This window comes from Nicotiana tabacum, chromosome 12, assembly GCF_000715075.1.
Source record: "Nicotiana tabacum cultivar K326 chromosome 12, ASM71507v2, whole genome shotgun sequence".
Taxonomy (NCBI): domain Eukaryota; kingdom Viridiplantae; phylum Streptophyta; class Magnoliopsida; order Solanales; family Solanaceae; genus Nicotiana; species Nicotiana tabacum.
The window spans coordinates 60,240,960-60,267,517 of NC_134091.1; the positions used below are offsets into that span (position 1 = coordinate 60,240,960).

The 26,558-nt window shown below is 36.4% G+C and overlaps 3 protein-coding genes across 3 annotated transcripts; all 3 read right to left on the minus strand.

Annotated features, from left to right (window-relative positions):
- Positions 1 to 1,243: 1,243 nt before the first annotated feature.
- On the minus strand, positions 1,244 to 4,139 carry LOC107762503 (G-type lectin S-receptor-like serine/threonine-protein kinase At1g34300). Its single transcript, XM_016580863.2, has one exon. It carries the CDS (start codon positions 4,068 to 4,070, stop codon positions 1,557 to 1,559), a length of 2,514 nt encoding a protein of 837 aa, XP_016436349.2. The 5' UTR covers positions 4,071 to 4,139; the 3' UTR covers positions 1,244 to 1,556.
- A 1,662-nt stretch (positions 4,140 to 5,801) lies between these two features.
- Positions 5,802 to 11,795, minus strand: LOC107786539 (GDSL esterase/lipase At4g16230-like). Its single transcript, XM_016608026.2, has 4 exons — positions 11,343 to 11,795; positions 9,734 to 9,967; positions 8,920 to 9,178; positions 5,802 to 6,055 (listed from the first exon to the last, which is right to left on the minus strand). Exons 1-4 carry the CDS (start codon positions 11,742 to 11,744, stop codon positions 5,823 to 5,825), a joined length of 1,128 nt encoding a protein of 375 aa, XP_016463512.1. The 5' UTR covers positions 11,745 to 11,795; the 3' UTR covers positions 5,802 to 5,822.
- Positions 11,796 to 17,909: 6,114 nt separating this feature from the next.
- Positions 17,910 to 19,727, minus strand: LOC107786540 (transcription termination factor MTERF4, chloroplastic-like). Its single transcript, XM_016608027.2, has one exon. The coding sequence runs from the start codon at positions 19,567 to 19,569 to the stop codon at positions 18,058 to 18,060; it is 1,512 nt and encodes a 503-aa protein (XP_016463513.1). The 5' UTR covers positions 19,570 to 19,727; the 3' UTR covers positions 17,910 to 18,057.
- Between the last annotated feature and the right edge of the window lie 6,831 nt (positions 19,728 to 26,558).

Sequence of the window (26,558 nt, forward strand, 5' to 3'; positions counted from 1 at the left end):
AGACAAACAATAAATATATTCAAACATTGCATTATCAAATAATAGAGTATAATACTATATAGTACAATGATTGATTCTTTTCTGTCATTTTTTTAGTTTAAATAAATTTTTTCAAAAATGTTCGGACTAAAGCGTAGTTTTTGTTTTATAAAATAAATTCCATTTGACTCCAAAGAGGTCATTTTTAGTCCGGTAAAGTATATATGAGATGGACGCTTCAAATTAAGATGTTGCCATTTTCACCATCGAAATTTATTTACCAAAAAGTAATTACATCCAGACGTAGCTTACAAGCCCCAAGGTGTGATGGACCTAATTAAGTGGTGAATTGGGGTGAGAAGGCAAACTGTTTACAATTTTCAGGCAAGATTCACCGTTCAAGAACATAAAAGCAAGGGGTAAGAAAAAAATTTAACCAAAAAAAGGGTAAAAGTTAGAGGTGGGAGCGCAATATCAGAATTTGTACACAAAATTTAGGTGTGAATTGCGCTTTAACATATTTGGGAAGTAAATGATAAAAGGAGAAATTTGTGAAGACAATTCCAAGTTCCCATTTGAGTGGAGAAAGGATCTCTGACAAAGCATCACAGGATCCTTTCCTCATTCCTTTGTAGGAAAAGATATCTTTCTAAAAAAGATAAAGGATTTTGCGCAAAATATGTGTGTGTTTGTTTATTGCATTAATGCCAACAAGTAATGGCCATCTATTTCCTTTTAAAGATGTCATTTAAGCAAAAGCCAGCACAAGAAATTATTGAAAATGAAAGCCAACCAAACTATGAGCTACTGAGCTAGTTTAATGTTGAGACTGGGACCCCCAGCCTCTAAAATATCAAGCTACTAATACAAGTCAATTAGTGGTTCCCCAAAGTTGACATTGCTATTCTACAATCAAATGATATTATAGCCATGTTTCCAATTCACATTCAACAGCCTCTACCCCTCCCATAAAAAAGAATATCTCTTTCTATATTTAGTAACTTTTAACTCCAGCACCCTCATAGCATGTTTATGAACTTTGGATACATTACACATATCTTTAATTTAAGACCACAGGTTCATAAGACGACGGAGGGAGTACCATTTTTTTTTTTATTCAATCAAAAAGGTAGTCTAAAAGTGCTGGTGCAAAGAAGCTACACTAATCTAATTGTTGGTGCAAAGAATCAAAGGAGGTTGATGTTGGCATCAAAAGGTACCATCCCCTTAAAAGACCAGCTGAAACACCCCAAAGACTGTCCAGTAATGTAGGAGACAATGATTTTGCTTGCTGATATTTCTCATAAAGAAACTATATATGTATCTAGCTCTTTATCGAAAACATCGGACAATCACCAAAGACATGGACAGACTCGCCTAATTCTGGCGAACAATAGGATATGGAAAATAAGTGTGCTATTTTCCAATATAAACGAGTAGCAAGATATCTACTAATATACATGCCAAAACCTATCTACTATACAATATGAATTGCAAGATACCAATCAAACCATGATCTTTGAGATACTAAAATTCCCATCAGTTCTTGTAGGGAATGGGAAGTGTATGGTTTAGACTCACTTAGTTTCGGAGTGTAAAAGTGATGATGATGGCTTATCAACATTCTTTGCAGAAGCCGAAGACTGGAAACCTGCAGTTTGGAATGATGATGATGAAGAGGGAGCTGGGGCTGAGGCCGCAAAGGTGGAAAAAGCGCTTGTGCTACTGGCATTTAAGCTAGTTCCAGTAAAGGACCCTTCAGTAGCCCTAGGTGCAGGTGGCCGATCAATCTCAGTAACGCCTTCTAACATCTGAACCACCTTGCCCATTGTTGGCCTTTGAGATGGTTGCTCTTGGATGCACCAAAAGCTCACCTGAATTGCTCTCATAACTTGTTCCATATCCATCTCTTGTTTGGAGAGCTTTTTGTCCAAAATGGCCTCCGTATTACCCCTTTCAAATTCTTCAAATGCCCACGAAGAGTATTTTTTCCGGCTAGTCTCTTCCGAGACTTCGAAATTCCTTTTTCCACTCACTATTTCCAGTAACACCATACCATAACTGTACACGTCAGATTTGGATGTTATAGGAAGATTGGCCAGCCACTCTGGAGCCAAGTATCCTCTAGTACCCCTCACATGACTTGTCAAGGTTCTATGCCTGTGGTCCTTTGGGTTAACGAGCTTGGCTAGGCCAAAATCTGATACTTTGGCAGCGTAGTTCTCATCCAACAATATGTTCTCAGGCTTTATGTCACAGTGAACAATACAATCTCGACATTCCTCGTGAAGGTATGTGATACCTCTTGCTGTCCCCAAAGCAATATTATATCGATGCTCCCAGTTCAAAAGCTTTCCTGACGAATGATCTTCCGCAAAGAGGAACTTATCAAGAGAACCATTTTTCATGAACTCGTACACCAGTAGCCTGTGGCGTCCTTCAGAACAAAACCCAATTAATCTCACCAAATTCAAATGGTGTGTGCTACTTATAGTTGCAACCTCCATTCTGAATTGCTTCTCGCCTTGCTCAATTCCTTCCAGCTGCTTCACTGCAGCAACAATCTTATTAGCCAGAACTGCCCAATAAACAGCCCCAAATCCTCCTGCACCAAGCTTCTCCTTAAAACCCTTTGTTGTCCGCTGAAGCTCCTTGTACGTGAACTGCACAGGGGCACCAGAGGCATATTCAAGAAGCGCATATTGAGACGACAGTGATGCAAATTTCGAACTGTTCCTAAAGCACCACCACCACAAACCACCCTCCAACAAGATCAAACCCAAGAGACTAGCCACAACCACAAGCGCAACAACCCAGCCAGGAACCCTTCCTCCATTTTTCTTCTGAACAGTCTCTGAAACCGCAGAAGGATTAGGCAATGCGGGACCACATATCTTAACAAATGAAGTGCTCGGGAGGGTTGGCGCCTGATAACCACTAACGAAGTTGGGCTGTTTAAAATAACACATCCCTGTACCATCTGCTAAAGAAGTAGAAGCTACACAAGCACCATTAACAAGACAGTTAAACCTACATGCAGAAATACCAGCAGAAAAAATCTGCTCAGACAATTCCGGAGGATAAGTCAAGAACTTAGCATTATCCAACTGCAACATCGTCGAATTGGAAGGACAATTACTAAGATCAACTTTCCTCTTACACCCTTTTCGACTATCATTCGGATCATTAAATTCGAAATTCATTGAAGGACATCCACAAGCAGGACCAGTCTCATTATAACTACAAACCCCAAAATTCCCACAATATCCAAAGACCTGACACTGATCAGTCAAAGCAGCCCATCTCACATTTTGAGTCCCACTACCTTGAGTTGAACTATAAATCCTAAGATTCCCATCAGAATCCAACTTCAAGAACCTCAAAATATTCCCTTCATCAGCATAATCACTACTATAAACAACATTTAAAGGACTTGAAAGGCTACGATCAAAAAGTGAAAGAATCCCAATAGGCTGCATACTCAAACTAGGAGAAGTCAAGTTCACATTAGCGGAAGAATTCAACCCAGAATTATAATATACTATAGAGTCATTCCACAAAAGTGACAAGTTCCCATTATTCCTAAGCTTAAAAGAATACAACCCAGATGACAAAACATGATCTTTACTGAAATTCTGAGCAGGTACAATAGTATCAGTTGGGTTATCAAAAGTAGACCAAATGTTTAAAAAGGTACCATTTTTAAGTACAAGATTACCATTTTCATCAAGAGAAGCTGAGGAAACACCAAGATTTGCAGTTCTTGAGCTCCACACAACAATACCTGAAGGTCCATTTGTGAGCACAAGGTCACCGTTGGACAAGAACCGGAGTGCGGCGGAGGAATCAACTGCGCCACCGTTGACGGTGGTGCCGCCGGCTGTCCAAATGGGTATGTTGTTGTAAGAAATGGAAGCAAAATAGGTGTTTTGGTTTGTGGGGTCCAGTTGTAAGAAGGAAAGAGTGAAGGCGTTGTTTGGAGAGGACCATTTCGAGTTTGGGTCTGAAGCTAAAAGGGTTGCACCAGGAAGAATATCTGCAGCTTCTACGGTGATGATAATAATAGTGAAAATAAAGAATAGTGCTTTCATTTTTCAATAAGATGGGTTGAGAAGAAAGAGGATTTTGGTGTGGTTTTATGAGTTTCGTGCCATTGTTTTTTTTTTGCGGGGGGGGGGGGGGGGGGGGGCATGACATGAAGGGGACAAGGGAAGGTGGGAAAGATGAGACGACTTTGACTTACGGGTTTTACATTTTTTATTTGGACTTGAATCTTGATTTTGGAATTCGTATTTGTCTGGAAGAAATGGTGTTTGGTTTAATTGATTGAAATTTGAAGATAATAGTTATGTGTTGTGACTTAATTTTAGACTAAAATATATATTTGGAGTACCTTGGAATATCAAATATTTTATCTCCACTTAAATTTTGATTTTGGAATTTGCATTTGGCTGAAAGAGTTGGTGTTTCATTTAGTTGATTGAAATTTGAGAATAACAGTAATGTTTAAAGAGTCAAACGTTTTAAGCGGTCAAGATAAATTAACTTACTTGAAGAATCATCACTTAACATATTTGAAAGTTTGGAATAGTCAAATAGCAAAGCAAACAGAGGAAAACCAAATTCACGCAGGTGGACTGAGTAAAGGAAAATAAATATAAAAACAAAAAAGGAGGGAATATCGTATGATTTGATCAAATTAGCCCGTGAGTAAAGAATACATTTGCCTCAATTTATAAGAAGGTTAAATCGCTTAATTTTTTTATCTAGGTTTTTTTTATGCAATTTATGTTATAAAGGTAGTATTGAATTTGAATATAAATTGTATCTGAACATTGCTCATATTAAAGCCTACTAACATCAAGAGTAGTACATTTTTCGTCAAAGTTTTTTATTATATATATAAGTTAAATATTACTTTATATATATATATAACTTCGTCAATTATTGACATTAAATTCATTTGTTTTTTTTTTGTTTTGCTGAATATATCCGTTTAGTTAAAAAGCTTTTCATATTTTAAATAAAAAGTTTCGGATTAATAACAGTCAATTTCATCGGATTGCTCTTAGGAACAAAAATAACCCGAAGGTAAGTTTTGAGAAAACCTAACCAAAATGTTCTGGAAAAACATTTTTCTCAAAGGTACTGCAAGTAAACCAAAGTTCTTCTTCGTAAATTAACTAAAGAAATTAAATCAAAATCAAATTGAAAACCACATGTAAGCTTTTTAAATTTTGTTAAGTACAGAAAAAAAATGGAGTCGACATGATAATGGGTATTAACGTAGAGAAACATTATCCAAAAGTATTTCCTAAATGAATTCAAACATAAAACTCCCTCTTAAAATTATTTTCAAATTAAAGTTTCAGAAACTAAAATTTTCAAAATCAAACAAAAATTTGAGCGGAGCTTAATAATGGAGCAGCTCTAAGAAAAGAGAGTCATGCGTGATAGTGCAAATCGTAGAAATAACACGGTATAGCCATTGTTAATGTTGCTATTTAAAACATAATTACAATTTAAATATTTGTTCAAATATAATCCATTTCTGATTTAAGCAGCAGAAGCTAGCTTCTTCTGCAATTCCTTCGACTTCTCCTCCTCTTCTTATGTGTTAAGAAAATATTGGTATAGTTCTAACTGCAAACGCTTTAGCTAAAACTTCTTGCGAGAACTAAAAGAACATTTGCAATGGGTCTAACCCAAACTCTAAAAACTTGTGTTATGCAAAAGAAAAAGGGTCCTACATACTGCAATCATCGTACTAAAATACAGTTATACACCAATAATTAAGTTCTACATATATAGTCTAATAGAATTAGAACATGAAAAGCCATATTTTATTGTTCCGCGAGGTTTTTAACATTTGTAGGGTAGACTTCAACTTGAAGATCGGAGGTAAAGACCTTGTTAGCAAGCACAACGTTCACTGCTTCTGTGGGATGCAACCCATCAAACCACACATATTTGCTCCTACTTGAACAAACATGCCCTCCAGTTTTGCACAAAGTCTCAGTCCCGCCTTCCTTTATTGTTGTAAGTTCACAGCACGAATGCTTTGTATCATCAAAACCTGTGTACGTAAATAGAAAAGACTTGTCACAATCGGTTAAAAAATCAATCACTTTTTCACTTAAATAATGAAGGAATTATTTACTTCACAGGATAAAATTAAGTGGGATATATTAAATATAATATAAAATACATATTTAGTTTATATTAGAAGGATTTGGATGAGGTTGTGAGATGTATTGCGCATATCGAGAAACTTTTCATAAGAGGAGACTTCAATGGCTTCATCGAGGTCTATGTCAGGAGGTTATGATGATGTATATGGCGATTTTGATTTTGAGGATAGGAACGAAGGAGGAGTTTCGTTTTTGGACTTGGCAAAGGCTTTTGATTTGGTGATAGATAATTTGAGTTTTCCGAAGAAGGAGAAGCACTTGGTTACCTTCCGTAGTACGGTGGCTAAGACTCAAATATATTACTTGCTCTTTAGGAAAGGTGATAGAGGTCTATGGACTGCAAGCAAGAGAGAGGAGGACCCGAGACCTGGACCAAGTGAAGTACATCTAACAAGAAAGGCAAAGTATTGGTGGAGAATGCACACATTAGGCGAAGATGGCAGACATACTTTCATAAACTCTTGAATAAAGAGGGGGACATAAATATTATGTTGAGTGATTTAGAACACTCCGAAAGACGTCGAGATTTTAGGTATTTTATACATATAAAGTTCAAGGAGGTTACATGGGCTATGCGTAAGATGAGGAGGGAAAGAACGACCGGGCCAGATGAAATTCTATTAAAATTTGGAAGATCGCAAGCAAAACAGGTATGGAGTGGCTGACTAGGTTATTTAATATTATTTTTAGGACGGCAAAGATGCCCGAAGAATGGAGGTGGAGTACGATGAATCAGTTGTACAAGAACAAAGATGATATTGAAAACTGTAACAACTGTAGGGGTACCTAGCTGCTTAGTCACATGATGAAGATTTGGGAAAATGCGGTGGAAATGAGGGTGTGGAAGAGGGTGTCTATTTCAAGAACCAATTCGGATTCATGACGGAGTGATCTACTACAGAAGCCATTCATATTGTTAGGAGATTGGTGGAGCAATATAAGCAAAGGAAGAGAGACTTATGTATAGTGTTTATTGACCTAGAAAACGCATACGACAAAGTTCTTAGGGAGGTTATATGGGGATGTTTAGAGGCAAGAGGTGTACATATGGCATACATTAGGGCGATTAAGGACATGTACAATGAGGCCAAAACTCGGGTAAAAGTAGTGAGAGGAGACTCGAGGTACTTTCCAGTAGTAATGAGGTTGCGCCAGGGATCAACCCTTAGCCCATTTATTTTTGCCTTGGTGATCAATGTGTTGATGCGATATATATAAGGAAAAGTCCCATGGTGTATGTTATTTGCAGATGACATAATATTAATTGACGAGACACGCAGCAGAGTTAACGCGAGGCTGGAGGTTTGGAGAAAGACCCTAGAATCCAATGTCTTTAAGTTGATCATGACTAAGACGGAGTACTTGGAGTGCAAGTTGTGTGATGTACTCCAGGAGGAAGATGTGGAAGTGAGGGTTAATACACAAGTCATCCCCAAGAGATAAAGTTTCAAGTATCTGTGATCAGTAATCCAAGAAAATTAGGAGATTGTCGATGATATCACACATCGTATTGGAGTGTGGTGGATAAAATGGAAGCTTGCATCTGGTGTCTTGTGTGATAAGAAGATGCCACCAAAACTTAAAGGTAAGTTCTATAGAGTTCTTGTTAGATCAGCTATGTTGTATGCGGCGAAGTGTTGGCCAGTCAAGAACCTCATGCTTAGAAGATAAAAGTAATGGAAATGAGGATGTTGAGGTGGATGTGTGGCCATAATATAAGAGATATGATTAGGAACGAAGTTATTCGGGATAAGATGAGAGTGGACTTTATGGATGACAAGTGAGGGAAACGAGGCTGAAATGGTGTGAAGAGAAGATGCATAGATACCCTAAGTGGGGAAGTGAGAGAGGTTGGTTGTTGTGGGTCTAAGGAGAGGTAGAGGTAAGCCAAAGAAGTATTAGGGAGAAGTGATTAGACATGACATGGCATGTCTCCATCTTATTGAGGACATGACCCTAGACTATAGGAAGATATGGATCGGAGGTCAAAGATTAGGGTAGAAGGTTAGTAGGCCATCGAGTCTGGTACTCCGTATCGGCTCTGTGTTTTTCAATACCAATATTAGTATTATCATTTTAGTATTTTTTTATTCTTCAATTTTTATTATTATATGTTGTTCCCCTTGCTTTAGTTATCTTATTGCTTTGTTATTTGTGTTGTTAATGTTCTTATCTTTAGTATTTTCACTATGACCTCTTCATTACTGTTTTGTTGTTCAAACCTGCTGAAATTATTTTTTCTTGAGCCAAGAGTCTTTCGAAAATAGCCTCTACCTTAACAAGGTAGGAGTAAGGTTTGCATACACTTTACCCTTCCCAAACCCCACAATGTGGAATTACACTGGATATGTTATTATTGTTATTGTTTAAATTAGATTAAACTAAGATAAGCTTTTATTTTTAATTTTAACCTTGATTTTGCAAAAAGACTTAATTTGTGGAAAAAGCTTTGAAGAAGGGCAAATATGTCATTTTGTTCTTTCATCAAGGGAATAGTAATTCCAACATTGTTATCCCACATATAATGTAGGATAAATTATACCAAAATTGAGGTATAAACAATTTCGAACTTAAATATTCTTCCGAACTAGAATGAAGTAATCCTACATTAGTCCCGCTGTCTCGGAATTGTTCTCATTTATCCTACCAATCAAACTAACCCTAAAGTGATAAGACAAACCCATATATGTACCACAAAAAGAATATCCAGAAAATAAAAATAAAAAAGGAAAGAATTGAAAGTACTTACCATGTTGAGTAGGAGTTCGTATGATATCCCTAATGATCTTGTAAACATTAACATAGACTAGTTTAGAACCAGGCATTTTTTGCGTCATCTCATCGACCAAACTCCTTAAGTTATTGTTGTAAAGACGTAGAGGTACATTTATTGCTTGTACGCAGTCAGTGGGCATTGGAATGGGAATTCTTGCCCTAACCATTGGACTGCACCCATTCGGATATAATGACATTACCACAAATTTTCTTGCTCCCAAGTCGTACAACCTCTGCAAAATCAAATTATCCATATTAAGATATATTCTCTTTTATATGTCTTATAATTAGACGTCTAACTTTGATTTAACACAAATGTTAAATATATTATAGTTCTTCGTTTACTACTATCATAATTAGGATAGCGAGATTGCCAAATACTGTAGTACTTTTTTTCCCTAAAATAGTACAGTCAAAAGTATGAAAATGTGGACATGAGGTTTGGACTACAATTATTTTTCACCTCCTAACTTTGCTTTAAAATCAAACTCTCCTTTCAACTACCAACAAGGGTTGTGGTAGAGTCGGATTTAGTTGAGCCTCAATGCGGGCTCTGGACACCGAACGGGGAACCAAAAAAAAAAAAATCTCCATCCAATTTTAAATAATAGATTTTCTCCTAACTATTCTTCTTGAAAAAAAAGGAGTATAACAAATTTTTCTCATTTTCTTGCCTCAAACTATACCAAAACCTAAAGAAAACAAATACTGTAGATTTTTTAAAATTAAAATAATATAAGACCAAAAGTGGGGAAAAAATGCAAGAAAGAAGTTAGTTAGAGGCAGACCTGGATCTGGTGAGAGAGACCATTGATCAACTTAGAAATGAAAGCTGGAAGAGTGGCATTGTTGTTGGGGAAGTTTAAGAAGTAGTTGAGTGAAAAATCATTGCCTCCACTTCCCACAACAAACAGGTAATTTCCCAGTGCTTCTTTGCCATTGCATCCCAGCTGTACTTCCAACTCAGGCAACGTCACATTCTCTAAGTTTCTGATTTGTTCATTTAAGCTCATCACCTCCCCCTACAATAATTTAATTAAGAATCAAACATCAATAATAATCTACAGTGGAACAGACTAAAAATGATGAGATAATTGGAAAAGGAATAGTCAAAATCGAACCCACATCTATTGTGTGAAAGACTCTCATTGACTAGACTATAAGTTTTGATGGTCAATAAGAAGTTTTGGATCTCTTCGAGTTTCCAGGATTTTTTTTTTCTAATCTTGATTAGGAGACAATAAGACTAGGAGAATCAAGAGAGAAGTACCATCACATAAACGCAATTTAGTAGTTGGAGACATTTGATCTTCACCTGTTCACATTATTGTGATTGTTGATGGGTAAAGTAAAACTATGCAACGTTTTAAGTGAAAAACTAGCAAAATATAAACCATATTAAAGGTGTTAAAGTTATAAAGACTCTCTTTATTTGTGGTTATAACAACTTTTATTATCATAAGTAGGATATTACTTTAAGTGCATGCAGGGGAAAAAATTATGGGTGATACATTATTCAAGTGAGGACTACCTCCGCTATCAGATTGCTGTCAATTTTACAGTGGTATCTTAATTATTGCAGCCTATATAATTTGGTAACATTTAAGAGAGAGATTTTTCTTCCAATTGGAATTTCAGAAAAGCATAATCAAAGGTTCTGTTTGTACTTAGAGCTTAAAACAGTTAATTGGAAACTAAAGTATTATGTGGTTTGTAACTGTGTGGTTGGACACTAACCAAAATTGGGAAATATAAGAATAAGAAAGAAAATAAAAAGGAAGAAGATTTTGTAACATGTTAAGGGGACTGGGGACCGTTGTGGGGGATATTGATGTTTCTATTGAATAAAGGTGTTTCTATGTTATGCAAAATCACAAGCCTACGTCGTAGAATCGACAAAAGAACGAGGTGTTATGTACGCCTCTCTCTCTCTCCTCTGTATCCTAATAACCATTTTTTGTTAGAACATATTCTCAAATTAATTTGAAATCATGCCAAGTAGAGCTAACTAAGAGGGGAAGCACTCACTGTCAAAAAATTTAGCTCAAATCAAAAACTCTTGATAAAAAATACACTCGTTGATAGTGACCGGACTTTCAGAATTCATTAGCCCAATCAGCGCGTTGTCTCTCAATATAACATAGAAACATAAGAAAATATACATGTTGGGTGATAAATATCCTTCCTGACAACAGATCCACCCCTTAATTACGTAATTAAGGATAATCCCTCCATTCACCTTTTAATTAAGAATGCAGGTAGTTGGGACTTTATATATGCTATGACATGATCTCAAACCACCTAAATTATTTATACCTTTTGATGACTCCAACGGAGAATATTTAATTTCTTAAAATAAAAATAAAAAATAAAGAAAGTAGTAGAGTATATACTCACAGAAACAGCACCAGTTTCATCAAGAATCCCAGAACCACCAGAAGCAAAGTTAACACCATGAACGATGCAACTTCCTTTAGTTTCTGGATCTTTAAATGTTGGAATTTGAGGAAGCTCTAAATTCTCACCAATAAGATCAATCACATTCTTCCCATTTGTAAATCTACCACTTGGTCCCCTTACAAAATCTACTCCATAAGGCAAGTAATTTGCCTTTGCGTTTGATTTTACAAGAAAATTGTTGTTCCCATTATCAACCAATGAGCTGCCAAATACCATCATCCCTCGGATTTTTGTGCCTGATACGCCAAATTTGCATTCACAGTTGCATTGAGAAAGAAGATGAGCATAAAAAGAGAAGCTCAAGATGAGAAGAATTTGAGTTTTTTGCTTTTGAGACATAATAATGCAATTCGACTTGTTTCTTTCTCTTGTGTTTTTCTTTTTCCTTTTTCATCCTTTCCATTTTTGAGAGTTCCCTTTTATAGACAAGTCAAAAAAATTGAGTACCGCTTTTCTTTAAATGGATAGGAATAAAATACTATAATAAGTTAGAATTGAACGGTACTAACTAACTCTGGAACTGTTGCCACTTGACAGAAAACCGTTAGTAGGAGAGGCATATTTGAGATGGAAAATAACAGCAAGGCCAATTTCATTATAATGTTTAGTACAACAAATACGAAAAAGGAACTTACTCCTCTCTCCATGCGAAAATCAAGGAACTGACATAAAAATAGAATCTTTAAATTTAAGCTTACCAATTAATTAAATGATTATGTATTTTTATGTACATTCAACTGGGTAAATGAGGAGAATTGCTCGACGTACCAGTAATTACTGTTGGCTTTCAACTAGGTAATAAATTTTCTTAATTTTCATTTCATTTACAAGACTTTTCACATTCTAGCATTTAATGTTTGTTCATTTGGCTACCACGGTTAATGTTTTTGCACATTTGAGGATATTAAAGCAGGCGTTGCTAGCATTATCCTTTGGTATATTAATTGTAATTATCTTATGTACACATATTCTGTTACATCTCATTATATTATAATACAAGTCTCAGCATGCCTCACGTTTATTGCTTTCATCTGGTGTATGTGCCAACTTAGGACACAGGTACTGTTATAAATCTGTGTCGCTATAATAAACAATTAAACCATTAAATTTTCTGAAATATATAAACAAAACAGAAAGTTAGTAATACTTGTTTAACGAAATAAATTCTGGAAAATCAGTATAGGAATAAATCGAGCCCACTGAATACACAATGTGTCCTTAAGGAAATTATTCCCCTCAAGTACCCGAGGTGCTGGATTATATCCTCCCAGGATAGAACGATTTAACTCACTGAAATTTTTGTGCAGAAGAAGGAGAAGAAGATCAGAAAATTTCGTAAGGAAAGATTCTGGGATTCAAAGTATATTTATAGAGTTGCTGGCATTGTTTCTGAAAAGGTTTGCAACCTTTCGGAAACAGCCATGGAACAGGTTGTTTGAAATATTGCGGGAAAATGAATTTAAAATAATCCGGGAAAGAAAACGGGTCGCGGGAATCCGAAGCCGAGCTAGCGAGCGACGACGACGACGCGAGGCTTGCCTTCTTCTTAACTCTTTAAGAGCTAGAAGAAGAGCAATTATATATATACCCATCAAAAGCCTTTTCTTTCTCTAATATGGGATAATGTCCCTTTGTCAAGGAGGGAAACTCAAATATTTTATTTTCCTTCCATTTCTCATTTACCCTCTTTAAGCTACACAAGCTTACTATTCCAACATGTACAACGTTTGATGGATCACCTTTACTGCTTTTGTTTTTTAAGATATCTGTTGGATATGGTTTTTATATTAGCTAATCAAATATAATTCATCAGTTTTATGAACTTGAATTTTTTTCTTATAGCTTTTTATTTTATAATTCAAGAATATTCTTTAATAATATTTAAATTCAACTTAAAATTCATCATTTTGAGGAACTTGAATTTTTCTTCTTTACCTTTTATTTTATAACTCAAAAACGTTCTTTAATAATATTTAAATTAAGATTAAAATTCATCATTTTCTGAAACTTGAATTTTTTTCTTTAGCTTTAATTTTAATTATAAATCCAAAATGTTCTTTAATAGTCTATTTAAATTTTCAGGAACTTGAGTTTTTTCCTCATTAATATATCGGCAAAGGGTCAAATATATCCTTGTAATATATCGGCAAAGGGTCAAATATACCCTTGTACTTTCAAAAATGGTATAAGAATACCCCTCGTTATATTATTGGGTTATCTATACCCCTGCAGTCATACTTTGGGTTCAAATATACCCTTCATTTAAACGGAGAGATACGTGTTATCGGCTTGTTGGCCAATTCTAAATATCTCCTAATTAATTAAAAAGTAATTTTCTAAAACAATTTATTTTTTGTTGTAAAAACTAAAATAATTTTTACTAAAAATGAAAAAAACAAAAATAATTTTTTTTTCCAGTTTTTACAAAAAAACTGCTTTAAAAAAAAACTGAAAAGCAATTTTCTAAAGCAATTTTTGTAAAAACTGGAAAAAACTGAATTTGTTTTTACTAAAAACTGAAAAAATCGAAAATATGTTTTTCCAGTTTTTAGAAAAATATTGCTTTTTCATTTTTTAAAAAATGAAAAATAATTTCTAAAGCAATTATTTTTTGTAAAAACTAAAAAAAAACTCCAGGAAATAATTGCCCATGTTCCAACCTTAAAAACAAATATTTTCTTTTTTTCAGTTTTTAATTAAAAAAAATCAGTTTTTTTCAGTTTTTAATTGCTTTAGAAAATTATTTTTCAGTTTTTGTTTCCAGTTTTTACAAAAACATTGTTTTAGAAAATATTTTTCAGTTTTGTTTTTAAAGCAGTTTTTTTGTAAAAACTGAAAAAACAAATATTTTCTTCTTTTTTTTCAGTTTTTAGTAAAAAAAAAAATTCAGTTTTTTCCAGTTTTTACAAAAAAAAAAATTGTGTTTAAAAAATTACTTTTTAATTAATTAGGAGATATTTAGAATTGGCCAACAAATCGATGACACGTGTCCCTCCGTTTAAATGAAGGGTATATTTGAACTCAAAGTATGGCTGCAGGGGTATAGATAACCCAATAGTATAACGAGGGATATTTTTAGACCATTTTCGAAAGTACAAGGATATATTTGGACCTTTGCCATTAATATATATATGGGGTACACGCGCGTGGCATTCTACAAAAAATTAATGCTATTAAATACTCCCTCTGATCTCTTTTGCTTGTTATGTTGAAAGGATATTTTGAGTATTTATTCTTTGCTCTCAATTTATTGCTACTATTGATTTCAGTATATTAATCTCTCTCCACATTTGAGGACAAATAATTATCCCTAGTATAGTTTCACAAAGGCATTCTACAAAAAAATGCTGGCCAGTGATAAATGAAAGCTTTAGGCTTCTTTTACAGTCGAGGAAGGTTTGAAAGAAGCCAGAATGCTACTGAATACATACATTGCTGCTCTAATTCCAAAGAAGAATGGTGCCATGGAGCTGCAAGATTTTAGACCATTAGCTTGACTGGTAGTGTGAGAAAAATAATCTGTTAACAGAGATCCAAGAACACACAAAAGGGAGACAAATTTTGGATGCAACTTTAATTGCTAACGAATGTCTAGATAACAAGAAAAAGGTTAAAGATTTGCAAACTGGGATTCTCTCTTTTCATTGCTTAAAGATTTAGTGTTTGGTACTAAATGGAGAAGTTATGTGGCCTACTGCGTAAGCTCATTGTCGGCTGAAAGGTTTTTAAGTGACCAACAATGCTCAGAACATGTCCATCTCACATCAACACCTTTTACATGCCAGATATGGAGCAACTTAGGCATCTGAGACTGATTCTCACAGTTTTTGAAGCAGTCACACATTAACTGAGTTGAATAAAGTTCCAAATGGAGTATTTCAAAACTGGCTTGCTTCCGCCAAATGTAAAGCTGATATCATCTGGCAAGGCATTATTGAAAAGGCTATCCAACTGAAAGAAGCATATATATCTAACACTTGGGGCCACACTTGTGCTCATTAATAGTGTCCTGGACTCACTCCCCTCATATGTCAAGCTACTATTTCCCATGCCTGTCAAGGTTCAAAACAAACTGAACCAGCTGAGAAGCAATTTTCTTCTTTGATGAAGTGCTTTCAAGCAATTTCTACGGCAAGGTAATAACGATTAGAAAGCTTTCCATTTGGTCAACTGAAAGACTTGCACTCTACCTAAGAAACTTGGTTCCCTGGGAATAAAAAATCTGAGATTACAAAATCAAAGTAGCTCTCGAGATTTAACAATTCAGAAACACCATTGTGGAAGAAGGTGATCAAAGAAAAGTATGGTCTAAAGGCATCAGAAAGAATACTAGCACACACTTAGTTTTGTTTTTATCATCAATGAAACATCACTTATCATTCTCAAAGAAATAGAATGAATGGAACCATATGGAGATGAGATAATGGAAACATACACTAATTTAAGAAAATACACAGATGTGTCTCACGAGTGTATTAATACTACAAAACGACGTGAAGATTCTACAATTCCCTTAAAGCTATGATGTTAGGACATTTTATCAGTTTGATCTTATATTTGGATACACGAACCAAGTCAACAACCAAAGATGGCAAACTTGAGATTTACACTAAATAGGAAAGCATGATCAACTTTTTCTCATTTCAGTATGCTTTTTTCAATGTTAATAGCTCAGCTAATGATCTACTAAAGCAAACAAGCATGGAGAGATGTTACCAAATGAAGGAAAGCTAAGCACAAGTGCTTATTGAAAAAAATGGGCAAAGCTAAGACAAGGAAGATATCAACTGAAAGTCACGTACTACAATTAGTATATCAGTATTATCAGTAACGAAGCCAGGAATTTCCTCAAGGGTGTTCAAACTTAAAAGAATTGAAAAAATTTCTCCGACAAAGAGTGTTCAATATATGTTTTATACCTCTAAAATCTAATATTTTACCTATATACGCAGTATAGTTTTTCGGCGAAGGTTGGTCAATTGACCACTCTTTAAGACATGCAGCTTCGCCCCTGAGTACTATAAAGATCCCATATAAAAAATCGTCAAAATTATGATTTGGATGGAATTGAAATAATCAAATCCACATGCACTATAACTGATGCTAGCCATCTCCATCTACTAGAGCAAACCCAGCATTTATTTTCTAAACCACTGAAAATTTATTTAATTTATCTCTTCTTTTGATGCAAAAGCTAAATATATATCACTAATGACCTGTATTTAAAAAAAAAAGAACTACAAGGCACCAGGAGAAGAGATTCTGAATTGTAATCATGAGATGCTGGTCATACCTTGCCAAACTCAATGGATCCCGAACATCCATCCCGCCTTTGATCAAGTCTCAGTTAAAGATAATTCTGCTCCGCATAACATCAATTCAGATAATGTGTACTTCCATAGTGGACATCCCGAACATCAGTTAAGGAAGAAAAGAATAAGATGCTAAAGCACAAAAAGAGCAAACTGACGAATACAAACTGCTATACCTCTCTCTTCAACTGTATTACACACATGGAGGTCAGATTAGTAACTATCTCTAGGGGCAGGGATGGTGGGTGCTTACTGCTTAAAGTGGATGTAGTGAAATATTTGAAGCAAACAAAACTTGATCTTGCAAGTAAACTAGAACTACGGAAAAAAAATAGAGGAGGAAGAAGAAGAAAACATGAGGCATTACATTATATTGCCGTTGCCACAGTAGGATGGCCTATAAGATGGCATCCTTCAAAGCTTAAAGAAGACACTTCTGTCTGCAAGGTTTCAAGTTCATGATCGTAAACGCGTCCACATTGTTAAGACAGGAATGCAAAAAACAAAACTGCAGAAGCTTCTATTTGAACCATGTCAGTTTTGAATGCATAAAGCATTATATACCAGAAAAGTTAGGTAAGATGGCTTCAATAATTGTACGTTCAGTTCTTTCACAAAGTTCTTATATTATTGCATCTGAATGGCAACAAGGAGATGTGTTACGTATTCATGTTAGATCATGTGAGCACATAACTCCAGGAAAAGAAAAAAGACAACACAGCATGGATCAAAGTGCTGTGCTGTTTCAGTAGTAAAGTTCTAACAAAGACAAGCATTTTAAGATACTGCAAAGCTTTCCACCTTGCAGGAGTTTTTCTACCCTTAGGCTTCTATCATTATTTAACTATAACAGAAGAACAGTTAAACAGTACTTTCTCCTTTTCATCAACAAGCCTAATACAAAGTAAATCAAAGTAAGAACAAGCTGCAATCTAGTCACAGTAGAAATGACATAAACATCAGAGGGTGAGAGCTATTGATCAATAGCAGGGATGATTACACATCGACATATCACAGGCTTCTAGCATCAGCTGCATAAATCTTAAGAAAGGGCTCACGAGGATTAGCTTCCCGCTCATCCCAAGCCAAGAAGATTGCTAATTGTCAATGCACAATTTCGTTCTCAGATTGGTTAAATGATTCTTTTACCTTTTTTTTTTTTTTTTTGATAAATAATTCACATGAGAAAATCTTTTGATTGAAAAAAGTATATTATCATGTGAATCATTACATAAGAATGTTACAAGGGCCTTAGGCAAACTAGAAAAGCAGCAAAAGAATTCAACTAATATTGAAAGATATTAGCATTTATACCCAATTCACGAATGTTACAAAGTAAACTACAATGAGACAGTGCGTCTATAAAGTGTTTCATCATCACTTTCCTCCTCTTCTGATACGATCTCATTGCCTGGTAGCTCTAACTTCCCACCCATATAAAATGACGGACCAGAACTTTCAGGCTCTATATAATCACCATACAATCTCTCTTCAAATCTTTGGTCACTACAATTGAGAAACCAAGCCAAAGAACATCTGATTCCTTTGCTTTGCAACCTCTGGTACCTGGGTTTGATTCTCGATTCCAAGCTGTATGTGAAGTAGTCCGGGAAGTCCACAAGTTCGTTCATTGGTCTACCCATATCATTCTTGAAAAAGTAATAGCTATTTTTCATGAGGCCAACTTGCAAAGCAACTAACTGAGGACATTTAACAATCATCTTCGCCACATCATCAGCTGAAAATCCCCGTCCAAGAAGGAACTCAACAGGTTTCATTATCACATGCTGGTGTAGGCTAACAATTTGCGGCATCTTCTCGATTATTCGAGCAAAACCATCAGGATCAATCTTGAGCTTTAAGTTAAAGAAATACTGTTGCGACGACAGCTTAGCCTTCAAAGGCAAACCAATAATTTGTGGATATTGTGCAATAACAGAAGGCAAAGCATCCTTCCTAATTCCAAAACTGAGTAAGCAATTCACATTAGGTTTCACCGTCTCTTCAAGATCATAACCAAGTAGATATGCTCGCTTCTCCAACATCCTCGCCAAGATTTTCTTTGGCAAACCCAACGAAACCAAATAATCCACAAGTGGTTTAATCGTCGTCCCAACTCTCATTCCAAGAAAATATGGATATTGTGTTACCATCGGCCCTACATCCCTCGGATTAACCCCTATACTAACCAAGTAAGCAACTGAAGTACTCATTGTTCCCTCAAGCTTAAACCCTAACAACTCAGGATATTTCATCAAAACATACCCAATATCTTGTTTCTCAACATCAAGACCTCGTAGAAATTTAATAACCGGAACAAGCTCCACGACGACACTAGCGTGTAGACATTGGGGGTAGTTCTTAACAAACTCACCAAGCCTAGACTTTTGAATCCCAATTTTTTCCAAGTATGACAAAACAGGAATAATGTTTTTCCTCACACTACAACCAAGCATTAAAGGGTATTCATTAATATCATCAACTGTCAGTCCAATTTTCTGCAAGAACTCAACCCGTTCGCGCATAACTTCAACGGTTGAGGGTAATTCTAACTCCTCTAATTCATCAGGGATAATTCCTATACTTTTCAAATAATCACAGATTATGACACGTGACACCAACTTTTCTTTACGGCCTTGGATTACACCCCATGTTACAGTTGGCATTTCATATTCAGGGAATTTCGACGAATGGGTCGAAAAGTATATTTGGTTTAGTACCCTAGGGAGGAAGTAAGTAGATGAGGTTTGAGGGTTTTTGTAGGGTTTAAGGGTTGGTTTCGTAAAAAATGGGTCTTTGGGGGTTCTGAGGATTGATTTTAAGGATTGGTTTCTTCTTAATATTGAGGTCATTTCAGTGAAGAAGCAAAGATCATTCAAGAATCGAAATGAATTCACCTGAAAATGGAATGTATGGAAACTCAAAGGCGTAAAAGCCTTACCTTTGTTGAAGCAGAACGAAGCTGCTATCCATTAAACTTCAATGGGAATGGGAATACTGAGGAGGAAGAAAGAAGAGCAATTTTGACCTCAATATGGACTCATGGGCTGGGCCATCAATACATGGACCGATTGTGTTGGGTTCATGTTAGACATCGAACAGCAGCCTTTTTAAATCATGGGACAGCTTCAAGAATTAAGGCCTTCACCTCATAAAAATTGGGGTGAAATAAAATTAAAAAAAGATTTACAAGTGGTAATTGAAAAATAGCCACAGTTTCAAAAGTAATCGAAATTTAGCAACTTTTCATGTAAAGATAAATCTGAACGAAAACACTTCAAAATTCGAAAAATATTCCAGCATAATATGTTGCAAGTTCATACACAGATGCTCCAATCTCCAGTATATTATGCTGGAATTTTCCGTGTGTTGGAGTTCCAGTATAATATGCTGCAAGTTCATACACAGGTGCAACAATCTCCAGTATATTATGCTGGAACTTTCCGTGTTACAGCAAAATAGTGGCTATTTTTCAATGACTTTGCATACGCAGACTATTTTTCAATTATTATTAGTCCGAAAACTAGCTAGCCTGTGCTATTTTCACTAAAACTTAAATTGGGGTAAACTACACAATATGCCCATAAAGCTTAAATTTATTACCCGTATTTATCCAAGCCCAAATCTATTACGTTTTCATAAAGATTGCAACGGGGCACCCTATTTGGTCGCCCTCATTTTACCTATACTCATATTTTTAAAATTCTTTAACATATACCTTAATTTTGACAACTTCAGACGCCTCCTCTTCTTCCTCCTAACCTATGCGCTACTTTCTTCCTCCTCTTCTTTTCCTCTTCTTATTTTCTCTCTCAAACACATGAGACTTTGTATAAGTATTATTGATTGGATCTATAAAGTTTTTATTAAATCTTATCAACTACCATATTCTATGTTGACGGGCGAGTAAATAAAACTCCACAAGCTGGTTAAAGTAGGTGTGATTTGTGTCTTTCCCAGATCCATCCTTCTTAAACATATAACAGCAACTGACTACTACATGTCCTCTCTTCCAAGTTACCTGCCACAAGAATGACACATGCATGTGAAATTTATTATACATAATAGTTGCTCTCGCGATCTCTTGGAATTAGCTTATCCCTTGCTTTATGATATCATCTGCAGGAAAAACGACAGAAAAGGGCTGCAGAAGTGAAAAATAAAAGATAGAAAAAATAACTTCAGAACATTATAAAAAAATCAGTTAAAACTTCAGCACAATTTTGCTTAAGTTATAATTTAAAGCCATCTAACTTCAAAGAAAGGCAGAACACAACTTCAGCTCTAAGACTGCTGAAGTTTACCAAATATAAAACATAAGCTTTAGCTCCTAGAATGCTGAAGTCCAGCAAATACAAAACAAAACTTCATGTCACGACCCAATTTCACCTAAAGGTTGTGATGGTGCCCAACGCTATAGCTAGGCAAGCCAACTAATAAATTAAACATATATCGATTAGATTTAAATCCAAGAAAATAATAAAATCATCAAGTTCTACTAATATGTGTGCCAAGACCTGGTGTCACAAGTGTATGAGCATCTAGTAGATTATACAAAACTCCAAATACTGTCTGAAATGAAATAGACAGAAATATAAATATAAGAAGAGACATTGGTAGCTGCAGGACGGCTCAGAAAACTCACCACTATGCCTCGAGATGACGTGGATATGTGATGATAGGTCCTCCACTAGTACCTGTCTCATATCCTGCACAAAAAGTACAGCAAGTGTAGTATAAGTACGTAAACAACACGTACCCAGTAAGTATCAAGCCTAATCTCGAAGTGGTAGAGACGAGATAGCCGACTTTGACACTCACTATGGGTCAATAATAATTAATTGAAATAAAACTAGAATATCTAAATCAACATGATTCACAGAATTTACAATAATTTACTTAACCAGCAGAAATAATTAAATTCCTTCAATTCCAAAAAAATTTCAATTTATTAATTAATCTCATTTTCAGAAACAACAATAATTCATTAACAAACAGGAAAAATAATTGTTTAAATTTCAAAGATTTCTAATTTATCAATTAGCTTCGCAAGCTGCAATAAACTATCAAAGTATCATGTAATTATTATTATTAAGCACGATTTCTGCCAAGGACGTACCACCCGATCCAGAGTGTCGTGTACACTGCCGAGGAACGTGCGGTACGATCCATAGATGCATCTATCCTGCCGAGACGTTCGGCCCGATCCACAAGAAAGGAGGACATTTTTCTATGTACCTCCGGGATAAGAGTAATTATTGTAAAATTTATTCGAGAGGATAAAAATTTATTTCAATAATTAATTAAGCATATGTAGATTTCATATTTTACTACCTTTCATAACAAATTCACAATATATACCTCAAATAATTTAATTAATAAAGGACAGAATTTACATAATTAATTCATGCTTTGAGTCCTAAACTACCCGGACTTTAGCAATAATAGTAGCTACGCATGGACTCTCATTACCTCGTGCGTACGTAGCTCCCGCAATTAGCAATAATTATTTAATTTAATCCCTATGGGTAATTTTCCCCTCACAAGATTAGATAAGAGACTTACCTTGTCTCAAAGTCCACTTTCCGATTACCGCATCGCGTAAAATTCTCGATTCGGCACCAAAAAATCCGAAACTATTCAAATATTATACAAAATAATTAATATATACTCAATAACTTGAAATTCATTTATTAAATGAATTACCCTATCCAAAATGGTAAAATTTCTAAAATTCACCCCTGGCCCACGTGCCCGGATTCCGAAAATAATAAGATGAAAACGTCACTCATAATCTCAAGAACTCAAATATATAATTTATATCCAATTCCATAACTATTTTCGTGGTTAAAATCTCATTTTTATAAAAAAAACTAGGTTTTTCATCTAAACTTTTGATTCCTAAGATTTACTAGTTATAATTTACCCATAATCTATGTATCTCAAGGTGTGTAGAATTAACTTACCTTAAATTGCTAGTTGAAATCCCCCTCTCGAAAGCTTTGAAATCGCCCGAAAATAGAGGGAAAATGTGCTCAAAATGTCAGAGCCCAGACTTTTTAACCATTCTGTCCAAAAGTGAAAATCGCATCTGAGGCTCATAAGCTGCTTCTGCGGCTCCGCATCTGCGGAAATTCCCTTGCATATGCGGTTTTCTCTTAGCTGGCTTCACTCGCACCTGCAGTCAGCAGCTCGCTTCTACGGCTTGTACATCGCACCTGTGATGCGCTTCTGCGCTTGTACCTGCGCATCTGCGCCCTTTCTGCTTCTGCGGTGCTCTTCACGCACCTGCGGCTGGCCAAGCGCAGGTGCGGTAATAGCAGAAGCTGAAAGCTTCAGCTGTGACCAAGGTTCAAAAATTGATCCGAGCCTTGACCGATTAACGCTCGGGGCCCCCGGGGCCCCGCCCGAACATACTAACAAGTTTGAAATCATAAAACGGATTTTCTTGAACTCTCAGAACGTGTAAAACAACATCAAATCTAATAATCATACCCCAAACCAAATTGATTCAAACTTATGAACTTCAAGTTCTTCAATTTACTTCCAACGTGCCGAAACATACTTAAACTACTCGGAATAACACGAAATTTTGCGTACAAGTCTTAATTCACTATACGGAACTATTCCAAAACTCAGAACTCCAAACGGACTTCAATTACTCAAAAACCTACTCCAAACCAAATTTAAAGGACTTTAAAACCTTCAAATAGTTAAGTTTTCACTATTAAGCGCCAAAACGCTCCTGGGTTATCCAAAACCCAATTCGGACATACGCCCAAGTCCGAAATCATCGTACGAACCTATTGGAACTGTCAAATCCCGATTCCGGGATCTTTTTCTCAAAATATTGACCGAAGTCAAACTTGGCCATTTAAAGCCAACGTAAGGAACCAAGTGTTCCGATTTCAACCCAGACACTTTCAAATCCCCAACCAACTATCCCCGCGAGTCATAAATCAATTAAAGCATGTTCAGGGAGTTTTATTTTAGGGAATGGGTTTATAAAAGTTAAAATGACCGGTTGGGTCATTACATTCTCCACCTCTTAACAAACGGTCGTCCTCGAACGGGTTTAGAATAATACCTGGAGTGCTAAATAAGTGTGGATATTTGTTCTGCTTGTCCTCCTCGGCCTCCCAAGTTGCTTCCTCAACTGGTTGGCCCCTCCACTGGACTTTTACTGCAGAAATCGTCTTGGACCTCAACTGGCGAACCTGTTTATCCACAATGGTAAATGGCTCCTCTTCATAACCCAAGCTATCATCTAGTTGAATTGTGCTGAAGTCTAACACATGTGACAGGTCAACATGATACTTCCGGAGCATAGATACATGGAAAACCGGATGAACTCCCGATAGACTGGGAGGTAATTCAAGCTCATAAGCCACCTCCCCAACTCGTCTCAACACGTCAAATGGGCCTATAAACCTTGGGCTCCATTTCCCCCTTTTCCCCAAATCTCATGATTTCCTTCATCGGCGAAACTTTCAAGAGAACTTTTTCACCTATCATAAATGATAAATCACGCGCTTTCTGATCCGCGTAACTCATATGTCTGGACTGTGTTGTACGAAGTCGCTCCTGAATCAACTTTACCTTTTCCAAGGCATCCTTCACCAAATCAGTACCATATAACTTAGCCTCACTGGGCTCAAAACATCCGATGGGCGAACGACATCGCCGACCATATAAAGCCTCAAATGGAGCCATCTCGATGCTGGATTGGTAACTGTTATTATAAGAAAACTCTACCAAATGCAAGAAACGATCCCACTGACCTCCAAAGTCAATCACACATGCCCTGAGCATATCTTCCAAAATCTGAATTGTCCGCTCTGACTGTCCATCGTTCTGCGGATGAAAAGTCGTGCTGAGCTCTACACGGGTCCCCAATTCACTCTGTACTGCTCTCCAGAAATGTGAAGTAAATTGAGGGCCTCTATCCGATATGATGGAAATTGGCACACCGTGCAACCGAACTATCTCCTGAATATAAATCTTGGCCAACCTCTCTAAAGTATACGTAGTTACAACTGGAATAAAGTGTGCCAACTTGGTCAACCTATCAACAATCACCCAAACTGCATCAAACTTCCTCAAGATCCGCGGCAACCCAACTACAAAGTCCATAGTAATGCGTTCCCATTTTCACTCGGGTATAGTCATCTGCTGAAGTAGGCCACCTGGCATCTAGTGCTCATATTTAACTTGCTGGCAATTCAAACACTTAGCTACATACTCGACTATGTCCTTTTTCATTCGCCGCCACCAATAATGCTGCCTTAGATCACGATACATCTTCATAGCACCCGAATGAATAGAGTACCTGGAACTGTGTGCCTCCTCTAGGATATTTTTCCTCAGTTCATCCATATTAGGAACACATAGACGACTCTGGAGTCGTAGAACACCATCTACACCAATAGTAAATTCCTTGGCACTACCTCGTAGTACCGTGTCTCGATGAACCATCAAGTGTGGATCATCATACTGTCGAGTCTTGATCTGCTCAAATAGTGAAGATTGAGCCACAATACATGCAAGAACTCGGTTGGGCTCTGAAATAACCAGCCGTACAAGTCTGTTAGCCAAGGACTGAATATCCCAAGCTAATGGCCTCAGTATAAACTTCACAGGACACCCTATAAAGATAATGCCTCTAAATCTTAAGAGCGTGAACAATCGCAGCTAACTCCAAATCATGTACCGGATAATTCTTCTCGTGGGGCTTCAGCTGAAGTGAAGCATATGCAATAACTCGCTTTTCCTGCATCAATACACAAACCAAACCAATGCATGAAGCGTCATAATACACTGTATACATCCCCGAACCGGAAGGCAACACTAACACTGGTGATGTAGTCAATGCTGTCTTGAACTTCTGAAAGCTCACCTCATAATCATCAGACTATCGGAATGGAGTACCCTTCTGGGTTAATTTGGTCAAAAGCGCTGCAATAGATGAAAAACCTTCTACAAATCGACGATAATAACCTGCTAAACCTAGAAAACTCCTGATCTCAGTCGCCGAAGTGGGACGATGCCAATTATGAACCACCTCAATCTTCTTGGGATCAACCTTAATACCCTCGCCCGATACAATATGCCCCAAAAATGCTACAGACTCTAGCCAAAACTCACATTTGGAGAACTTAGCATATAACGTTTGTTCCCGTAATGTCTGAAGCACTACTCTCATATGCTGCTCATGCTCCTCCTTACTGCGTGAGTAGATCAAAATGTCATCAATAAAGACAATGACAAATGAATGAATATGTGGCCTGAATACCCTGTTCATCAAATCCATGAATGATGCTGGGGCATTAGTTAAACCGAAAGACATCACTAGAAACTCATAATGACCATATCTAGTCCAGAAAGAAGTCTTCGGAACATCCGAATACCGAATCTTCAACTGATGGTACCCCAACCTCAAGTCGATCTTAGAGAATACCCTAGCACCCTGCAACTGGTCAAATAGATCATCAATACGTGGCAACAGGTACTTGTTCTTAATAGTGACTTTGTTCAATTGGCAATAATCAATACACATTCGCATTGTGCCATCCTTTTTCTTCACAAATAATATCGGTGCATCCCAAGGCGATACAATCGGTCTGACAAACCCTTTTGCTAGTAACTCTTCAAGTTGTTCTTTCAATTCTTTCAGAGCCATGCGATACGGCAAAATAGATTTAGGCTTGGTATCTGGAGCCAAGTCAATACAGAAATTAATATCACGATTAAGTGGCATACTTGGAAGATCTGAAGGAAATACATCGGAGAACTCCCAAACTACAGGCACTGAATCAATAGTCGGAGTCTCTGAAGTAGTATC

Bases quoted from the DNA above. Each gene is read 5' to 3' on its own strand.
- LOC107762503 (XM_016580863.2), bottom strand. From the start codon at position 4,070: ATGAAAGCACTATTCTTTATTTTCACTATTATTATCATCACCGTAGAA.
- LOC107786539 (XM_016608026.2), bottom strand. From the start codon at position 11,744: ATGTCTCAAAAGCAAAAAACTCAAATTCTTCTCATCTTGAGCTTCTCT. The intron at 9,968-11,342 runs GTGAGTATATAC...AAATTATTGTAG, and splicing joins ATGAAACTGGTGCTGTTTCT to GGGGAGGTGATGAGCTTAAA. The intron at 9,179-9,733 runs GTCTGCCTCTAA...TTGATTTTGCAG, and splicing joins GTCTCTCTCACCAGATCCAG to AGGTTGTACGACTTGGGAGC.
- LOC107786540 (XM_016608027.2), bottom strand. From the start codon at position 19,569: ATGACCTCAATATTAAGAAGAAACCAATCCTTAAAATCAATCCTCAGA.